Source organism: Salvia miltiorrhiza, chromosome 8, assembly GCF_028751815.1.
Source record: "Salvia miltiorrhiza cultivar Shanhuang (shh) chromosome 8, IMPLAD_Smil_shh, whole genome shotgun sequence".
NCBI classification, from domain to species: domain Eukaryota; kingdom Viridiplantae; phylum Streptophyta; class Magnoliopsida; order Lamiales; family Lamiaceae; genus Salvia; species Salvia miltiorrhiza.
This window is the reverse complement of record NC_080394.1, coordinates 6,098,332-6,117,862: the sequence shown is the minus strand read 5'-3', so window position 1 is coordinate 6,117,862 and position 19,531 is coordinate 6,098,332. Positions and strand designations below refer to the sequence as shown.

Here is a 19,531-nt window from a genome sequence, read left to right as displayed (position 1 = left end):
ATAAAATATAAATGATTTTAATATATATATATATATATATATATATCATCACATAAGTCACTATACTGCATGCAGATAGGGTCTCTACATCATACAAATGTAGAAAATATACTACACCTCAGGGACTTCGTGAAAAGGTGCAATACATAATTATTCAACTAAAATGATGATAGTAACTCATGAAAAGTCCGGCTCCATCTATAAATTTTAAAATTAAATAGAATCTGTTTTTATATATGTCTTTAAACAAATCCCTCAAAAATGACGAAGTCCGCTTAAATTCAGAAGCCTTGTTTGTATACTATGGGTTTGGGTTGTTTGGATCGTCAAGACTGCGTTCAAGGCCCACATACGAAATTGGGCCTTAAATTATCCTTGTTTGGATATAAGGGAAATTCAGTTTATGTTTTTCCTTCTTGCTTGCTAGTTGCTACTATTTAACTTGGCTTTTGGTGAAAAAAGAGGGGGGGGGGGGGGGGGGGAGAGCTTTTGGTGTTATTATATTGTTGAACGAATTAAAACTTTTAGTTGAGACCAAAATACTTTCGAAAAATAGAGATTTATAGTCTCATTAAAGCCTTATTAGGAGAAAAAGTTCATTAGTATAAATACTTGTATTGTTTATAAATTAGTACGCCTTCTCGTGTGATGCACGGGTCACGATTATAAAATTTTAAATTATATAAAAATATCAAAATATCATTATTTATTTTCGATGGAAAAGACTTTCAAATTTTAGTGGATGCATTAATAATGCATTTAACACGCGCGCATTTGATATACCGTTAAATTATTCTGTGTGTATATGGTCACAAATCAAAATTCAATATAAGTGAGGGAACAAATCCTTTTCAAAATGTAAGGGAACAAATCCTTTTCAAAATGTAAGTGTGGCCTACATATATTTTGGGGGGATAAGAGTTGCAAATTTCCACCAAATACAAACAGAGACAACCAAATATATATTCCTCCATTCATTTTATATCACTTGCTTTTCATCACTCTTTTCATATCACTCACAATACTAATAATCATAAAATGTTAGATCCTATCATTTTAGTTAGAAATTGATCTATTATGCTCGGACGCATGAAATTTGATTGGAGGAAGATTTGTAATCCGAATTTTATATATAGAATTAAAGATTAAAGATATAGTAAAAAAATGACATAGTATAGCATATTACCAGTTGAAGACCGAAAAAGTTGAACACAATCAATTTATGATTCAAAAATCATATATTTCGATTTTTTTATTTTAGGATTATTGTTAGATCAATAATCAAACAAATTACTTCTTTAATATAAATTTAGATTCTAAACCAATAATTTTAAAATACAAAACCCCCAAAAAATATTAATAAGGTCCAAAAAAATGAAGCCAAAAGCATGTGATGTAATTAATTAAGTAGGTCCCCAAAAAATAATTTTGGCCTGTAATTACAACTTTGATTTTAATTTACTTCCCATGATCCAAAAGCACGTGTTTGAAACTTAATTTGCCGACGATGTCAATGTCATAGTAGTTGACGTCGCCGTTTTGTTATTTGACGATTTTGTCCTCTTCTAAGTCGGCCAAACCAAACAAGTCTCCCTAATTATTATTATTATTATTATTATTATTATGAATTGCATTGGCGTCAAATATCTTCCACATCAATTACTACTTATTACTTGGAAAAATAGCCGAAGATGATTAATTATAATCTAAAATCAAATTCGAGACTGTGGTCATTGGGATTATATTGGTTGGGTAGCTCAAGTCAAAGCTCGAGATGTTAATTATTGGGAAGCATTACTTTTGTTGATTATTGAGGGTCTCCATTATAATTGATAAATATCAACATTTACTTAGAAGGGGAAAAAATGCATTTTTTTTTTTTTTTAAAAAAAAGGGAAAAAATGCAATAAAAAAACATGGATTTGTGTTTACTGGCCATCAATCACAGATATGTCCTTCCATTATTGGAAATTTGGATTTTGGAAGGTGACGAAAAACTAAAAGGCATGTGCAATTTGTGCATCAACTTTAGCTACCTTACCCATTATTTCAACAGTGAAACGTGATAAAGATGTGAAATCCATGCAAGTTGCTATCATATACTCCCTCCGTCCCGTTAATCAAGTCCCCTTTCTTTTGGGCACGGGTATTTAGGAGAGTTAAAGTAGATGTAAAAATAGTAGGGACCACATAATTAGTGCATTAATTAATGGTATTTTATTTCTTAATTAAATCAGAAGCTTCCACCGGCCGTCACCTTCTTCCCCAAATTCCACCGGCTTCTTCAAATCTGAAAAATCCTTCGTCTCATCTCAGAGCCGCCGCCGGAGCCACCACCCTTCGTCTCATCTTTGCACTGCCGGCAAGGCCACTATTTTCCCCCAAATCTGCAAAATCCACCGCACCACCGCGCCACCCAAAATCAAGCTCAGAAATCCACCGCACCAAATCTGCAACCAAAATCTCTAACCAAATCTGCAACCCAAATCTACAACCAAAATCCACCATCTTTGCTCTGCCGACAAGGCCATCATTTCTCCCCAAATCTGGAACAGAGCTGGGAATAAACCTCCCTAATCTGCAACCCTACCACCTCTATACTGCCGTCGTGCCGCAGCTGCTGTCCGTCGAAGCCAGAGAGGGGAGGGAGAACAGAGGGCAATCTTGAGGGTGAAATCGGCGGCTGGCGGCGGTGGTTCGTTGCTGTCGACGACGGTGGCATCCGCTTGCTGCAGTCGCCGGAAATGGTGAGAGAGCAGTGGAGGTGGCCTTCGTTTTTGCTTACCGGAATTTGAAGGGAGAGGGAACAGCGGAGGATTTAGAGGGAGAATCGGAGGGGGGTGGTGGCGAGGACGGCGGTGCTGAGGTCGCCAGGGTGACTGCCCACCGCGAGCAGGAGGAGAGAGAGATGGAGAGAGGGGATGGGCCGTGAGGAGGCGCGGCTGCCGTCGATTCCGCCGGACTTGGAGCGGCGGCGGCAGAAGCCGATGGCCGTCCGGCCAAGAGAGAGAAGGGCGGTGGTTTTGAGGGAGAAAGAGAGAGATAGAGAGGGAGAGGGGGATAGCCGTTTGAGAGGAGAGAGAGACACTTAAATCTATTAATTGTATCCTAATTAATGCCAAAAAAGGAAAGGGGACTTGAATATTGGGACGGCCCAAAAAGGAATAGGGGACTTGAATATTGGGACGGAGGGAGTAATTTTTTTTTTTTTCACTTATAAACAAAACGACAGTGAAATGAAGGTTGAAGATGCATATTACTTCCTCCCATCACGGTAATTATTATTATTATTATTATTATTATTATTATTATTATTATTATTATTATTATTATTATTATTATTATTATTATTATTATTATTATTATCCGTTTAGTGACAGATTCAAAAATTTTAAATTGAAAGTGTGATAAATAACTACATGATCTAAAATATAAAAATAATGAAAAAAGTAACACATCTTAAAACATTCTTTATTTTTTAAATTTAGGATTTATTTTAAATTCGACTTATATTTTGCTTTGATGTTATATTGTTAATCGAGGGTGCAATAAATAATTTATACTACCTATGTCCATTAAGACTGTATCATTTTTGGTGGATACGAGTTTTAAAAAAATAATTGATAGTTATGTGTGAAGTACAAATGAGTTGTTGTATTTTAACTTGAGTGTGGGACCATATAAAGATAAGTGGTTGTAGTTAAAGGGAGATAGTTGAGTCATGTCCCAAAAAGAAATTTTTGGTGGACGTCCAATTGGATAATTGTGTTACACTCTTGCAGCTGCACCACCATGCTCCAAGGTGGATACACCATTGATTAAAAAAAATATTTTAAGATATATATATATATATATAGGGGTGGGCTACCGTGAGAGCACATCTTAAAATAAGAAATAAAATCAATTTTTAATGTATGAATTTTATGTAGAACACATATGAATTCGATGTATAAAGGTATGAATTGTGAAAAATAAATTTTTGCTATCTTTGGAATTCGAACTCAGGACCATAAATTCATCCAACAGGATTACGAATCAACCGTAAATCTTGATGATCTAAGGGCTGAAAATGATTCTTATTTTATATCTTAAAAAATGCTCTTATTTTAGCCCTTCCCTATATATATACACACACACAGGGGAGGGCTAGAATAAAAACACTCTTAAGTGTATAAAATATAAATGATTTTCAGCCCTTAGATCATCAAGATCTACGGTTGATTCGTAACCCTTTTGGATGAATTCGTGGTCCTGGGTTCGAATCCTAAAGGTAGCAAAAATTTATTTATCACAATTCGTAACCATATTGGATGAATTCGTAACCCTGTTGGATAAAATTCGTACATTAAAAAACGTTATATTTATATTTTAAGATGTGTTTTTACTGTAGCTCTCCCCTATACACACACACATTTATATTTTTACTTCTATACACACATTATATTTATAAAAAAACTCATATCACAAATCATTTATTAATTATGAAACAAATCAACTTTAATCGGTAAATTTCTTCATTTTATATACATCTTTCAATATTTATTTATTTTTAGAATCCTTCAATATTTTTTTATTTTTTTTAAATGTCTTTCAATCCACACTCAATTTATTGCGGGCAGAACCACAGAAGAAGTATAACAAATAGAAGTTCAAATATAAGAGGAATTAAATAAAGACATGAAATGAATTTCAAGCCACGTGGATATTTTCTTTTTCTTTTTTGGATAAGAAAAATCAATTAAACAGGCATGTGGATATTTTCTTTGCAAGACGCAAATAATTTCGTTTTATAATAATAATAATAATAATAATAATAATAATAATAATAATAATAATAATAATAATAATTATTATTATTATTATTATTATTATTATTATTATTATTATTATTATTATTATTATTATTATTATTATTATCTAACGCGAAAGTTCCGTAGCCAACATAAATTCTTACAATAAAGTTATTTTTCCATCCAAACATCAAAATAAAAGGTAGACATGAACCATATATATTTGCAACTTAGCAAAGAATACAAGCCTTAAAGTACTTTTATTATTATTATTTACAATCATGATTCCTGAGTAATTGATAGATTCTCTTGCGCAGAAAATTAATAGTGAGGCATAATTAACATCATATATCACTTTGCAACTTTTGTTATAAAACATTATTTTAAATAATCAGCAATTATCTGATTAGAGCACCCGCATCGCGGGTACTCGAGGGCCTCCTCGAGGAGATGGCTGGCTTCGAGGAGGGCGATGCAGCGTGGAGTTCCTCGAGGACTCCTCGAGTTATCGAGGAGCCTCGAGTAGGCGCGTGCTCTGCACGCGCCATAATTAAAAAAAAAAAAAATTTCCTATTTCAATATTTTCGACCGTTTCTTCATTATTTTATTTATTTTATTAAAGTTTTATGTAATATTTAGGATTTTATAATTAATGCAATTTAAATTTGTAATAAATTGTGTTATTTAAATTTGAGAAATAAAATTTAAATGAAAAACATAAAATCAAAACTAATATTATCAAGGAGGCTATCAAGGAACCCCAATGCAGCACTACCTACTCAATAACACAAACACTATCAAGTAGGCTATCAAGGAGGCTATCAAGGAGGTCCCAATGCGGATGCTCTTATTTCTCAGGGCGGACCTGATTGATAAAGACACGTTCGAATAATAATAATAATAATAATAATAATAATAATAATAATAATAATAATAATAATAATAATAATAATAACAATAAATCTACAAGTGATTAAATTCATGTCAACCCAATTACGCCTACAGTTTCCTCAAAAAAATAAAACACGTACGCCTACAGTTATAAGAATTGAATCAAAATAAAACTTGGAGAATCAATTAACAATAAATAAATAAATCCGTGTCAACTCCATAACGTATACCGTTATTGAAAAATAAATCAAATTATCTTAAATTTAGAACTACCAAAAATTGCAACTACGATTTATCAAAAATAAAAATAAGAATTGCAACTACAATAATTATATATATAAAAATTAGCAACTACCAAGAATCACACTAATTATAAAAATAAAAATAAAAATAAAAATCCACCCGAATAAGGAGAGTTCAGTTACCTCACAACTATTTTCGCACTATCAATTATATCCTGAATTATCGAAAATAATTTTTAAATTTTGAACTATTTGTATCAATTGTACTTTTTAACTTTAAAAATATGACGTGGCTCACCGAATGCCTCGATGCATTTAAAATTATTCTTTTTTTGACATACACTTTATAAAACGACGTGACTACTAATTAAAAATTCACAGGATGAAAAATAGATTAAAGGTACAGTTGATACAAAATTAATAGTTTAAAGTTTAAAAAATTATTTTTAATAGTTCAGGATATAATTGATAGTGTGAAAATAGTTTGAGATTTAAAATTATATATACACATAGAGGTTCGATATACTTCATATAAGGAAGAGTTCAGTTACCTCACCACCACCAAACCAATTTAATTGGCACGAGTCATACTAGATCGACAATTCGACATTGATAAAATTCAAACTTATTAACATTACAAATCATGCAAATGGTAATGTTCCTTAATATTCAGTAGTATTTAACAGATTTGGTAACTATTAAAAAATCATATTCACACACTCATCAACAGTATATTAAGAACGTGGAAATTTTAATAATATAATTAAAAAATTGGTTAATTGCAGAGTTGTGTCATGTGTGGCCCGTGAACGTCATGGAGAAGTTCTAGCTTCTTCCATGGTTTTCCGAAAATACCCCCATTCCTATCGGGAAGCTTCGCGTGAGCCCTTCTCCGCCGTCCGATGACATCATACGTGACCGTTGGATTCAAAATATGAACCTCTTAATTCCACCGCTAATCGCTATATTTAGGCTAAATTAGGTCCACTCATAATTGAAATACAAAATAACGCAATTGGTGAGAGTCTCTGTCACTAAAACGTTTCGACTTTGTTTCTCTGCTTATTGTATGCAATACTTTTTTTATTTTTATTTTGGATTATACATACGATATACTAGCCGAGGAAAATAAATGCTTAAAGTATTAGTTCAAGACTTTAATAGATTTCTATAGACTTTTAAAATCTGGGTGTATTAGTTTAAGACTTTTAAAAGTCTTTTAAAGTCTGGGTGTATTAGTTCAAAACTTTTAAAAGTCTATCAAAATCTGGGTGTATTCGTTCAAGACTTTTAAAAGTCTATGAAAATCTGGGTGTATTTAAAAATCTACGGATTTTATCATTAAACTGATTTCCATGGATTTCATTCAAAAAATACACATGAACAAATCCGAGCTCGGACCACGAGAATTCAAATCTTGAGAGTTTACAGCGCTCGCTGGGTACCAACGGACGCGGCTGAAGAAGCCAGCGCCGGCTGACACCCAGCGCTCGCTGGATGAAGAAACATGTGCTTGTGGACTAACTGACACCCAGCGCTCGCTGGATAAAGAAACATGTGCTTGTGGACTAACAAGTAGCTGTGGACATACTGATGATGTCAAAACCATTCCATTCACACCAGATGAGACAGAGCCAGGCGAGGTTATTCCAGCCTCACATTGTTCTTAATTTTAGCTTTCTTCTTCCTCAATCCAAATTCCCTCAACTTTTTTCTTCCCAAAACCACATTCCATCTATCTTTTCATCTTTTTCCCTTTTTTTTTTTTGAATTTTCTGCTGTAACAATTCATGGTTACGTGATTATTCCCACCACTTTCTTCATCCCAAAACCAAAACCACAACCACGTTGATTTCATCCTTTTTCCCCTTCAATTTTCTTTGTTCGAATTTTTTGATTTGTAGAATTCATGTTTACATGATTTTGATCGAGAATGACACCGAGGAAAAAGAATCCAAATGGATAGAGATTATTATAGATACATAATCACGGATGATGTATATGTATACATGCAGGCAGAGATTCCGTATATGCATACATGCAGACAGAGATTCCGCGTGGTGGGTAAGAAGAGAGGGAAAGAGGTAGTTAGAGAGAGGGAAATGGGGAGCTACAATTATTACAAGATGTTCGGGTGCTTCAACCGGAAGTTCAAGATCAGCGAGTCGGAGCCGCCGCCGGACGTGAGAGAGGCGTTCTGGCGGTTCACGGCGGGGGCGCAGCAGATGACGGCGGAGCAGCTGCTCAAGTTCATGGTGCAGCACCAGGAGGATTACAATTTTTCACCGCCGTGGACGTGCAGGATATCATGCACCGGTTGAGTCCTTGAGGCATAAGATTATACTCTCAACAAAGTGAGTAATTTGTTTGTAATAAATTACGTCAAATCCTCCCAGCGGGCGCTGGGTTCCTCTCTACCGCCCGTTGAATCCCAGCGCTCGCTGGATTTGTGGATTTCAAATCCGTAGAAATCACGTCAAATTCTTGGTAATTCATTAAAAATCCGAGCAGGAATTCATTTAAAATCATGAAGAATCTGAGAGAATTCTATAGACTTTTAAAATTCACGGACTTTTAAAATCTATAAAAATCCTGAACGAATACACCCCCTAACATTCATGATTTGGCGATTTATTATATGGGGCATATAAATATATAATAGAATTGGAATCGCATATATTGGGATCGGAGCGTCAAAGGAAAAAAAAAACGTGACATTAAGCAGTATGTGTGTATACTAACGTTTTAAGTTATGGAAACTGGATCAAATTATCCTTAAACTTAATTATCATAAATTAAGCTTCAATTTACCATGTGCACGGGAGTTGTCCAAACCAATATAACTGAAACCTATGATTATTGGAAATAATTTCTTAACGTGACCATTTATAGTCATCAAGTATATAGATTTAAAGAAGTGGAAATATTGTTAGCAAAATACCATATTTATCGAATGTCCTCTTAAGCTCGTAAAGGAGTGACCTAGTAAGTTAAAATATTATAATAAATTAAAATTTTATCAACATGAAGCTCGCATGGAGCTTAAGTGGTGAGTGGTGAACACAAAAATACCAGTAATAATATTTTGATCATGTTTCCGCCCATAAAGATAATTTTAGAAGGAGATGATACAATTTTAATAATACTCCCTCCGTCCCACTAAAGTTGGCTACATTCGTTTCGGCACGGGAATTAAGGAGTTGTAGATTAGTATTTTAAATGTGTAGTTAATAAAGTATAAAAGTAATAAAGTAAGAAATAGAAGGTGATAAAGTGAGAGAGAAGGTAATAAAGTGATAAAGTAGGAGAGATGATGTGATAAAGTATGAGAGAGAAGGTAATAAAGTGATAAAGTAGGAGAGGGAATGTGATAAAGTAGGAGAGATAATGTGATAAAGTAGGAGATAAAATGTGATAAATATTTCCATTTTAGGAAAGTGGCCAACTTTAGTGGGACGCCCAAAATGGAAATGTAGCCAACTTTAGTGGGACGGAGGGAGTAATATAATTGAATTGAATGTATTCTGAGTGAAAAAAAAAAATTATTTTTAAAAAAATTAATATTAATAATTAATTGTAATGATTAATGGAGAAAGGGGTGTGTGATTGACAGTTATCAAAAATAGAATTATAGCCGTAGGCCCGTACAAGGAGAATTGTAACAGTAAATAAATTGTGGCCTGTAATGATGGAATTCTAGCTTGTTCCGTTTTTCCGAAATTACCCTTCCCCACATCCAGAAGATTCCCATCAGCACTTAATCCTTATCGACCGTCCGATCATATGTGAGGGGACACGCGTCTCCACGCAATTCAATATCTTTATGTTTTTTTTTGACGAAATTCAATATCGTTTTGAGAAACTTAAAACAGTTGCCCATTTCATAGCTATATAAACACTACTCCTATCACTCCAAAAATATTACCAAGAAACCAAATTAATTTAGAAATTAAGCCCTCTCTTTCAGTTTCAGCAAAGTAAAAAGAAGATTCAATTTAGTTTTCCCTCTTCAAACAAAAAAGAACCAACTTCAAATTCACCTCTTTTTTAGCAATACATCCCATGGCTCCCGAGCTCGTTACCGCGGCGAAACCGGCGGCTGTGGCGTCGAGGGCCTACGTGACTTTCTTGGCCGGCAACGGGGACTACGTGAAGGGCGTGGTGGGGCTGGCCAAGGGCCTGCGGAAGGTGAAGGCGGCGTATCCTCTCGTGGTGGCGGTGCTGCCCGACGTGCCGGAGGAGCACCGCCGCACACTGGTGGAGCAAGGCTGCATAGTTAGGGAGATCGTGCCCGTTTACCCGCCGGAAAACCAGACGCAGTTTGCCATGGCGTATTACGTCATCAACTACTCCAAACTCCGTATATGGGAGGTACATAGAAGTTTATAGAACTCTCTAGAATAATATGTTGATGTTATTACACACACCTATTTCTGCATGCCTAACACGTGGGCTTTTTTTCTTTTTCTTTTTTTGTTATTGGTGTGCAGTTTGTGGATTATACGAAGATGATATATTTGGATGGTGACATACAAGTATACGAGAACATAGATCACCTGTTTGATTTGGAGGATGGTTATTTATATGCGGTGATGGATTGCTTCTGTGAGAAAACGTGGAGTCACACGCGTCAATACAAGATTGGCTACTGCCAGCAGTGCCCCGAGAAGGTGACGTGGCCGGCGGAGATGGGGGCGCCGCCGGCTCTCTACTTCAACGCCGGCATGTTCGTGTTCGAGCCTAGTCTTGCCACCTATGAGAGTCTCCTTGATACCCTCAAAATCACCACTCCTACTTGTTTTGCTGAGCAGGTATGTGTTTGCCCTAGCTTTATCAAGAATTGATTGATCGATTAATTATGGAATGGAATTAAAGTTGAGTTTTGAGTTTGTTTTGTGGCAGGATTTCTTGAACATGTTTTTTAAGGATGTGTACAAGCCGATACCGAATGTGTACAACCTTGTTCTAGCCATGCTTTGGCGCCACCCAGAGAATGTGCAGCTTGAGCAAGTGAAAGTGGTTCACTACTGCGCTGCGGTGAGTGTTTTTATATAGTTAGATTAGATGTTGGTTACTTGATTTGATTTGAGTTGCATTAGTTGATGAATGTGTTTTTTTGGATAGGGGTCGAAGCCATGGAGGTACACAGGGAAGGAAGAGAACATGCAGAGAGAAGACATCAAGATGCTGGTTGAGAAATGGTGGGACATTTACAACGACGAGTCTTTGGACTTGAAGAAATCTCACGGCCAAATCGACGGCGGCCGTGTGCAGCCGTTGATTGCAGCGGTGTTGAATGAGGCTACTGCGCGTAAAGTGAAACTGGTCGCCGCCCCTTCCGCGGCTTGAATTCTGCTGAGGAGCTTTGTATATACTACTATGGCAAAATTAAGTTGGAGATGAAGTTGAAGTCTTTGGTTTCTTCTAAAGAAGTATTGCTGTGGGGGAAGATTGCAGATAGAGTCTAAGAATTGTTGATAGTTTGTGTGTCCGATTTTGCTGTTGCAAAAGGGGAGAAATAATGTTGGTATTAGGCTCCTGTGGTTTGCTTGCCATTCTAGAGAGAGGTGGCCAAAGTTTATTTAATCCTCTCTTTTTTTTTTGATAATCAATACCAATACCGATTTAATTCTACTTTGAAACTTTGGCTTATTTAAATATTTTGATGTGCCTTGCCAAAAAAAAAAAATTTTGATGTGTCAACGACGATTTTCTGATTACTAATTTTATGGTTTACATCGTTACACTAATGAACAAGGAATCCATAATGAACGCGTGATTCCTGTAATGGAAAAACCCAGAAAATCTTGACTAGTATTCTCCACCACATAATCAGTTTGTTACTTGAGCTATATATCAACCTCTAAAAATATATGTATGGTAAAATCAAAATATGTGAATAAAACGTAAGAGTGTGCTGGATTACGTAGCGTTATTGCCTTGAAAATGTGGGAATGAGTTTTTGAATAAGACCAGAATAGTAATATTAACCCATCTGATTATCTATATATATTGAGCAAAATAGATCCAGCGACCTCATTGAGAATGTAATTTATTAACATAACCGTCTAATCAAAAGTGAAAATCGATATTGGTAGGTAGTTTCTATAACAGAAGTCGATCCTATACCATAAAACAGTAGTAGGACGAAAGAACCACACGGTTGACAAGAAAATCTACAAATTATTATTAACTACACACGAAAGAGGAAAGATGGCAACGTTCTCGACTGGATCCAAGGCTGTCGGCATACTGGACGATCCGAGTTATAAAGAATGAAAGCCCCCACAGGGCACAGGCCGTAGTGAAAGGTCATCTGGAGCTGAAGAGCTTAACTCTGAAAAAAATGCATTGAGGAAATGATTATGGAATCCAGTGGTACGAAGAATAGATTTTATTGTTCTTGGCTATAGTTGCAACTCTTACCTTGTTCGCAATGTTGTTTGACAGCCAGTCCAATCCCTCGTAGAGTCCTTCACCGGAAGTTGCACATGTGCTCTGGATGTACCTGCATTTCAGAAGCAGACAGTTACATAAGATTTCAAGATGCCTAACTCGGAGGGAAAGGTAATAGTGAGTTATGACAAGAGACTATACCAATGGCGTTGGCGGAGGGAATGAAGGCCCAGCTTGTCAGTTATCTCTGCAGCATTCATTGCATTTGGAAGATCCTGCTTGTTGGCGAAAACAAGCAGAACAGCATCCCTCAACTCGTCCTGAAAAAGGGGGAAACACAAAAGTTTCGCTCAGTTTGGTGGTGCAGCGCAGTTTTTTGCTCTTCTGAACCGTCTCAAGAGTAGAGAAGTTCAGAGACCGAGAGACGTGTACCTCATTCAGCATCCTGTGCAATTCATCCCTTGCTTCAACAACACGATCACGATCGTTGCTGTCAACGACAAAGATAAGGCCTTGGGTGTTCTGGAAATAATGCCTCCATAATGGACGGATCTGCATAACAGACAGAGTACATCAAATTCTGGAAAGAAGATCAAACTTGAGGTGGTCAAGTTAACAAGAGCTTTGGGGGGGGGGGGGGGGGCGGTGATGCCTGCAATATTATAGAAATTGTTGATTATAGGACCCAATTTAGGCTTCTTTAACACAGTTAAGATCCCGCAAATTTCTGAGCAAGAGCAGAAGTGGGGACATCAATCCCCAATTATATGTGTTCTACTTAAATATTTGACACGAAGATGAACGCAAAAAGTGCATACACACTTCCAGCAGAACAAGAGCAATGTCTTTTTAATGCTTTAGATAAAAAAGGACATACAAATTAACACACTAGCAATCAACTAGCTTTTGTACCCCCCCTAAGCTATTTCTTAAATTATAATTAATTTGTGTCTGATGCAGGAAGAAAACTTAGTAATAATTGGGACCATGTAACTACTCATGAGAGTTTAGCAACAGAATGAAAACCACAAGACACTTTCCATATATCAGGCAGGAAGAAGAACAAAACAGGGAAATGAATACCTTGTCCTGGCCACCGACATCCCAAACAGTGAAGCTAATGTTCTTATATTCCACAGTCTCCACATTGAACCCTGAACAACAGTACTTAATCTTGTGAGATTAAGGATTTTAGGCAAGTTTAAATGAAACAGTTCTAAGGCAATTCAATTTGCAGCAGACAAAGTCGAATATGCACTTAATCTTGTAAAATCATGGATTAGGCAATTTTAAAAAGGAGTGTGTTGGATTAAATTGTCTCAGCAAATGAAAATTTCTTACATGAAGGGGCAATTAAGACTCAGAAAACGCACCAACAAGGAATCAAGGAAAATATATTTCATACAGTTTGATAGTGAAGCAGATACAATAACGAGCAAAATGGAAAAGATGAAACTTACCGATGGTAGGAATTGTGGTGACAATTTCTCCAAGTTTGAGCTTGTAGAGAATGGTTGTTTTACCAGCGGCATCGAGACCTACCATGAGTATACGCATCTCTTTCTTGGCAAACAGCCGACTGAAAAGCTTCGTGAAAGACAGCCCCATCTTTTAACTGCCAACCAATACAATGTAAGCTACAACTTAGTTCAAAACCATCAAATACCCAACCTACAAAGCTTGGATAAAAGAAAACATGACAACAAGTATATTCATTATAACTGGGAAATGACCATTTGATATTATAACACAAAACCAACCAAATTGATGTCAAAGCTCGGGAGGCTCTCACGTGAACCTCAATCTAGCCACTCACCCGTGGTAAATTTTACATATGGTAAAGATCACCAGAACTGAATCTGCTCTATATGCATTCCTTAACCTCTATTACAATGGATGAACGAATCATGCCATAAAATGAAATCATCAAGAGAAGTTTTAGGCGACGTATCAAGGAGCAAACTAATATTGTCCCAAAATTCAAGCAGAAACCATCAAATCCTACATCTGGAGCAAATTAACCTCAGCAAGTTGATTGCATAAACACGAGATCTAACACCAACACGATCGGATCGAGTACCAGACCAAAAATTTAGGACAAATAAGCGCAACTAGGAATTCAAACAACCAGCTCATGGGATCGAAGACGAGGATCTAATAATGAATTGAATCCAATTTCTTAAAGTTCAAAAATGAAATATCACGCACAGACGCACAAAATCATACCGAAATCTGAATAACAGAGGAGCAGCACAAATCGTTGAAATTCAGTAATCAACAGAATATAGAGAGGGAGAGAGATAATTCTTACATGGAAGAGGAGCAGCGAGGATGGACCGTGCCGGGGTTTAGAGATCTCTCCAAACGAACGATGAGTCGTGTGCTAGCGTAATATCTGAGCAGTGCGATGTTTTATTGTGGTGCGCATTTCCTTTTCTTTTTCTTTTAATAGAAAAAAAAATACGGTAACTATTTTTCACCAAAATTGATTAATTTGTTTTTGCATTTTAGCTGCTGCTAATATTCTTTTATTACTCCTATTTTCGTTTTCTTATGTTCAATTTATAATTTAATTTGCGTATTTTCACAGTGAGCAAATTCGAGCTTGATATCGAGCCACTAATGTCACTCCGTTTAAAATAGAGTGATGCTATCTGTAATTTATAATATATTAAAAAATAATTTTTAATTTGAAATCAATTTGAAAATTGATTGGTAATCTTGTAGTTATAATAAAATTGAAGATTTATTTGTAACCGTATTTTTTATTTTTTTTCCTTTAACTTCTTATTTTTTTTATTTTATTTCTTTCCAAAATTTTGAAATTCGATTAATTATAAAATATTTAATATGCATACCAAAGTAAAGATCACGATAACATCTTTAATTTGATACTCCCTCCGTCCCAGCTTTTTGTATCCACTTTTAGTTGTATTTACAACTAAAAGTGGATACAAAAAATTGGGACGGAGGGAGTATATTTTATGTAAATATTTGATTTAAAATGCAAAATTATAGTTTTTGTTTGTATACTACTCACTCTGTCCCATTACAAATGTCTCATAACTTTTGGGGACGAAGATTAACAAATTTGTAGAAACTATGTAAAGCGAATTGGTGAAAATTAATTAAATATTAGGTATAAAGAGAATATATTGGCACAAGGCAAAATAAAAAAGGAATGATACATCTCATTATAGAAAGTGAGACATTCGTAATGGGACGGAGGGAGTTTTAAAATTTTAAAAAATTCTCTCTACTCTCTCATCTTTTTTGAATAAATCTATTTTCTAATTCTTTTATATTATTTTTGTATTTTTTTTAAAAATTGATAATATCAAATCTTATACTTGTGGATTCTTCTCAAATTTTTTTTTCAATATTCAATTAAAATATATTTAGTTAAATTTAAATTTTTATTATTATATATCCATAAGTATGATAATTGAATTAGTATTAGTTTTATATAAATATAAAAATTTAAAAATATTTTTGCCTGCATTGTGCAAATGCTAGTTTGATTATAATATGAATAATAATAATAATTTTATTCGATATCTATACTTTATTTTTTATAAAATAAAAATAGAATAGACCTAATTTTATTGAAGAGAACATCATGAGCATCAAATATGATTGAGAAAGTCCAAACTTAAAACCGATTAATCCTAGTTTTCATTCATAAAAACACAGCAAGACTGCAATCAACAAGAAATATGTCTGAAATATTGAATTTATGCACTGTTTTCTTGTTGATTTGTTCTATAGTAGAAACTATATCAAAATCTCACAACAAAAGGTTCAAAATTTCCAACAGCGACAGACAACAAAAAGGTTAAGTAGTTCTAGCGGGCTCCAGTAGAGGAGGATCCAACGGAGAACATATCAGAACGTCCGCCTGTCATCCTTTCCGCCTTCTCCCCTCGCTCACCTGAATTAGAGCATAACTACATCATACATGAACAATAAGATAGAGGAGGAAGCAAAATGTGTTAAATAGGACGATTACCTGTACGAACTCTTATTATGTCGGCCACGGGGCTCACTGCACAGATGACAGACCAAATTAAAAAGTTTACCTTAAGGTAGTTGATGATAGTTTCTTAGATATCACAAACTAGTCTCTTGGTTACAATTTTTTCTTTTCTCTTCTCTGCCTTAAAAGAACAAGAGCACGCGTGCCGGAGGGGGTTTGGTGGGGGGTGTGGAGAGAGATTGGAAAACTTCTATCTCAATTCCTAAATTGAGCCGCTTTTTTTTCCAACAAATTACTATTCTCTTTGAGATCTCATTGCAGTTCATAGTTTGAGTTTGAACTATGACAAAAATCAAGAATCCCAGGTTAAAATATAACAAGAAACTAGCAGCATAACACAAGGCTAGGATAGAATCCAACTAGCATATGTGTATAGCCTCATTGAAGAGCTAGCAACTGTGCTTTTGCATGAAATATAAAGCATTAAACAGAACTAAAATGGGGCAGGACAAAAAATTAATTAGGAGATCACTAGAGATAAAGTAATAGGTTGGACTTTGGAGAAAGAATGAAGTCCAAGAGAAATCAATTTCGTAGTCTTACCGAAAATCTTGCCATCTCCTATCTCTCCGGTTCTTGCCTCGTCGATTATCTTTGCAATGATTTCTTCGACCTACACGACAAAAGGTGAAGATAGAAACCTTTCATGAGTTTTGAGGTGGACATAACTGAAAGGTTAAAACAAAAGTTCTTTAGATTGCTATACCTGATCTTTGCTCACAACAATCTCCATCTTTACTTTCACGACAAAATTGTCTTCAGAAAACTCAGAGCCTGAAGAGAGCACGCATTAGATGAAATAGAGAAAAATGGTTTTGAACGCGAAAAGCAATAATAGGACTCTGTTGAACTGTGTTTGGGGATGGATGTGAAGCATTTATCCACCTCCCTACTGTTCCCATGCCCCAGGAATGCAATACAGATCTTTAAATGCATTAGTAGCCTTCTTCAGCCCAGGGCTAGGATATAAAATGCATTTATTAGATAATCCTTAAAAACTGAACCATCTTCAGCCCGCGGCAGGGATATAAAATGCGTTTATTAGATAATCCTTATAAATTGAACCACAAAATTGTGTATATGCATATACCAGCCTGTCTTTCTGCTGAGCCACCTTGAGCACCAAAGCCTCGTACATCAGAAACTGTAATCCCACGAATTCCCATCTTCAACAATGCCTAGGTTTTTATCGACAAAAAATCTTCAGAAACACATAGTTTTCTTCAAAAATAACACAAAAATGTGTCTCACAGTAATAAATTCAGCAGTTTTCGGAGATATGCTGGAACACCATATGTTTTCTAAATTCAAGGTCCAATGTAGCAATTCATGTGGTTTAGCTCAACGATATATATTGGTTATTGTTCCAAATTAGTAAGAGCCGTGCTGGTAGCTTTCCAGGATAAAGAAATGTCACATTTATTGGAACATTATTAGCCATGGTATCATAATTAATGTAACGTTGCCATATCAAAGATGTTGTGTTAGTAATCTTGAACTACGACTAGTGAGATAGTGATCCAGGTGTATTATGTCATTGTAACTTAGTTGTAAGATACGTAGATGTCATTCTAAACTTGCTCAAAACATTCCCTAAATCATGATCACTTCAACAGATACTATTAAAGAGGCAATGACGATAACTAAACCCTCATAACCAACATATTAATTCAATCAACATTTATGAATATACAGAATAATTGTAACGACAGCAGTTATCATCCACACAACTGTAAACGGAATAGACTATGTTTTGGCGTAGGGTTATCGTTAGAATTGTTTATGAATAAAACAACATAATGTGGATTTCTTTACATGCAAACAAAATTTCAAAACAATTTAACAACCTTCAAAACAATTTGCATATGCTAGCCTGATTAAAAAAGTGTCACAAACTCCATATATAATCTGTATTATAACAATCCAACAAACAAAAATCCTTACCGAAGAAACCTGTTGGATCCTCCACGGTCTAAATCCACCCAAGTTTAGCAGCAAAAGAAAGAAGGAAAAAAAAAAAAAAGAAGTTAACGAGCTATCGGATCATGTAAAAACGAGATCAGCACATCAAGCAAACCTCAGAATTGCCTCAACTTTGTAGAAATTGGCCTCAGGTATGTAAGCTACAATGTCAGGGATAATTCATCAAACAGTTAGTGAGCTATCGAAATGTCACAATAATAGTCTCCGTCTTCTGCTACGTACGCAATGCTAACCAAATGCCACATTAAATTATTGCCATCTGCATACCTGGAGAATTCTGAGCTCTAATAATCGGTAGAGAAGAACCATTTGTAGCGCAATGATGTGCGAGACCGAGCGGAGAAGGGCGGAATTCTCGAAGGCCGTGGATGAGTGAAATGGAGGCAAATTTAGGGCAGAGGTGGTGGCGAGAGTTAACGGCGGCGAGAGCGGCGGAGGAATTTGCAATCGCGGTGGACGCCGCCATGGGAGGATCTCGAGAGCAGCTGGTGAAAGATGTGGGAAGCAAATTATTGATGATTTGCGGTTAATTGATCTTTGTTATAACTTCCACTTTGTTACAACAGAACAATCAAAGAGGAGTTTGGCTCCCCTTATAAGATTTTAAATATAAGCTTTTAAATAGCTTATAAAGATTTTTAAATCATTTTTAAATTATTACTCTATAAAATATTTGATAAAATAAAGTTTTAAAATAGTTTATTTAAGTCATAAAAATATGCTCTAATATTTGATAAGTTTTTAAAAGTATATTCCTCAATCCAAACTCTGAAAGTGTTTGATTTAACTTATTTTAAAGAATGATTACTGAACTTTCAATAAATTCTCATTTTACACATGAACTTTAAAATTTTTATTAAAATTACTCAACTATTAATTTCTTCTCATTTTGCATATTTGTTTATTTTCTGACCGAACTTTGGATCTAAAATGACGTCGTTTCCATCCAACTATACATTATAATGTCAATTCTATTTTTCCACACGATCATATTTATGCTACGCAAGCATATTCATGTGAAACGAGTATATTTATGCCATGTCACCACGATGAAAAATGGGCAAATATACAAAATGAGAAGAAATTAATAGTTGAGTAATTTTAATAAAGATTTTAAAGTTCATGTGCAAAATGAAAATTTGTTGAACGTTCAGTAATTTATATGCAATTAACCCTTTAATTAATTTATAAGT

The 19,531-nt window shown here is 35.2% G+C and overlaps 3 protein-coding genes across 4 annotated transcripts; 1 reads left to right on the top strand and 2 right to left on the bottom strand.

The window, feature by feature from the left end:
- The first annotated feature begins 9,802 nt into the window (after positions 1 to 9,802).
- LOC131000409 (galactinol synthase 1-like) lies at positions 9,803 to 11,565 on the top strand. The gene is made up of 4 exons (XM_057926294.1): positions 9,803 to 10,294; positions 10,414 to 10,734; positions 10,826 to 10,960; positions 11,048 to 11,565. Exons 1-4 carry the CDS (start codon positions 9,986 to 9,988, stop codon positions 11,270 to 11,272), a joined length of 990 nt encoding a protein of 329 aa, XP_057782277.1. The 5' UTR covers positions 9,803 to 9,985; the 3' UTR covers positions 11,273 to 11,565.
- A 398-nt stretch (positions 11,566 to 11,963) lies between these two features.
- On the bottom strand, positions 11,964 to 14,946 carry LOC131000410 (ADP-ribosylation factor 1). 2 transcript variants are annotated; one of them, XM_057926297.1, is made up of 7 exons: positions 14,631 to 14,946; positions 13,780 to 13,934; positions 13,403 to 13,473; positions 12,752 to 12,871; positions 12,521 to 12,639; positions 12,350 to 12,431; positions 11,964 to 12,260 (listed from the first exon to the last, which is right to left on the bottom strand). In XM_057926297.1, the coding sequence occupies exons 2-7, from the start codon at positions 13,925 to 13,927 to the stop codon at positions 12,255 to 12,257; spliced, it is 546 nt and encodes a 181-aa protein (XP_057782280.1). In that variant the 5' UTR covers positions 13,928 to 13,934; positions 14,631 to 14,946; the 3' UTR covers positions 11,964 to 12,254. The 2 variants fall into 2 exon arrangements, with proteins under 2 accessions (XP_057782280.1, XP_057782279.1); XM_057926296.1 differs by having other exon boundaries at positions 11,964 to 12,431; positions 14,631 to 14,787.
- Positions 14,947 to 16,025: 1,079 nt separating this feature from the next.
- On the bottom strand, positions 16,026 to 18,961 carry LOC131000408 (nitrogen regulatory protein P-II homolog). Its single transcript, XM_057926293.1, has 8 exons — positions 18,606 to 18,961; positions 18,433 to 18,478; positions 18,300 to 18,327; positions 17,446 to 17,533; positions 17,062 to 17,129; positions 16,899 to 16,968; positions 16,329 to 16,364; positions 16,026 to 16,250 (listed from the first exon to the last, which is right to left on the bottom strand). Exons 1-8 carry the CDS (start codon positions 18,802 to 18,804, stop codon positions 16,165 to 16,167), a joined length of 621 nt encoding a protein of 206 aa, XP_057782276.1. The 5' UTR covers positions 18,805 to 18,961; the 3' UTR covers positions 16,026 to 16,164.
- Between the last annotated feature and the right edge of the window lie 570 nt (positions 18,962 to 19,531).

Excerpts from the sequence above, each read along its gene's own strand:
- LOC131000408 (XM_057926293.1), bottom strand. The coding sequence starts at position 18,804 with ATGGCGGCGTCCACCGCGATTGCAAATTCCTCCGCCGCTCTCGCCGCC. Across the intron at positions 17,534-18,299 it reads GGATCCAACAGGTTTCTTCG|GCATTGTTGAAGATGGGAAT; the intron begins GTAAGGATTTTT and ends ATAAAAACCTAG. Across the intron at positions 16,251-16,328 it reads CATAATAAGAGTTCGTACAG|GTGAGCGAGGGGAGAAGGCG; the intron begins GTAATCGTCCTA and ends GCTCTAATTCAG.
- LOC131000409 (XM_057926294.1), top strand. The coding sequence starts at position 9,986 with ATGGCTCCCGAGCTCGTTACCGCGGCGAAACCGGCGGCTGTGGCGTCG. Across the intron at positions 10,735-10,825 it reads CTACTTGTTTTGCTGAGCAG|GATTTCTTGAACATGTTTTT; the intron begins GTATGTGTTTGC and ends GTTTTGTGGCAG. Across the intron at positions 10,961-11,047 it reads TGGTTCACTACTGCGCTGCG|GGGTCGAAGCCATGGAGGTA; the intron begins GTGAGTGTTTTT and ends TTTTTTGGATAG.
- LOC131000410 (XM_057926296.1), bottom strand. The coding sequence starts at position 13,927 with ATGGGGCTGTCTTTCACGAAGCTTTTCAGTCGGCTGTTTGCCAAGAAA. Across the intron at positions 13,474-13,779 it reads CACCACAATTCCTACCATCG|GGTTCAATGTGGAGACTGTG; the intron begins GTAAGTTTCATC and ends ACTGTTGTTCAG. Across the intron at positions 12,872-13,402 it reads ATGTCGGTGGCCAGGACAAG|ATCCGTCCATTATGGAGGCA; the intron begins GTATTCATTTCC and ends TCTGTTATGCAG.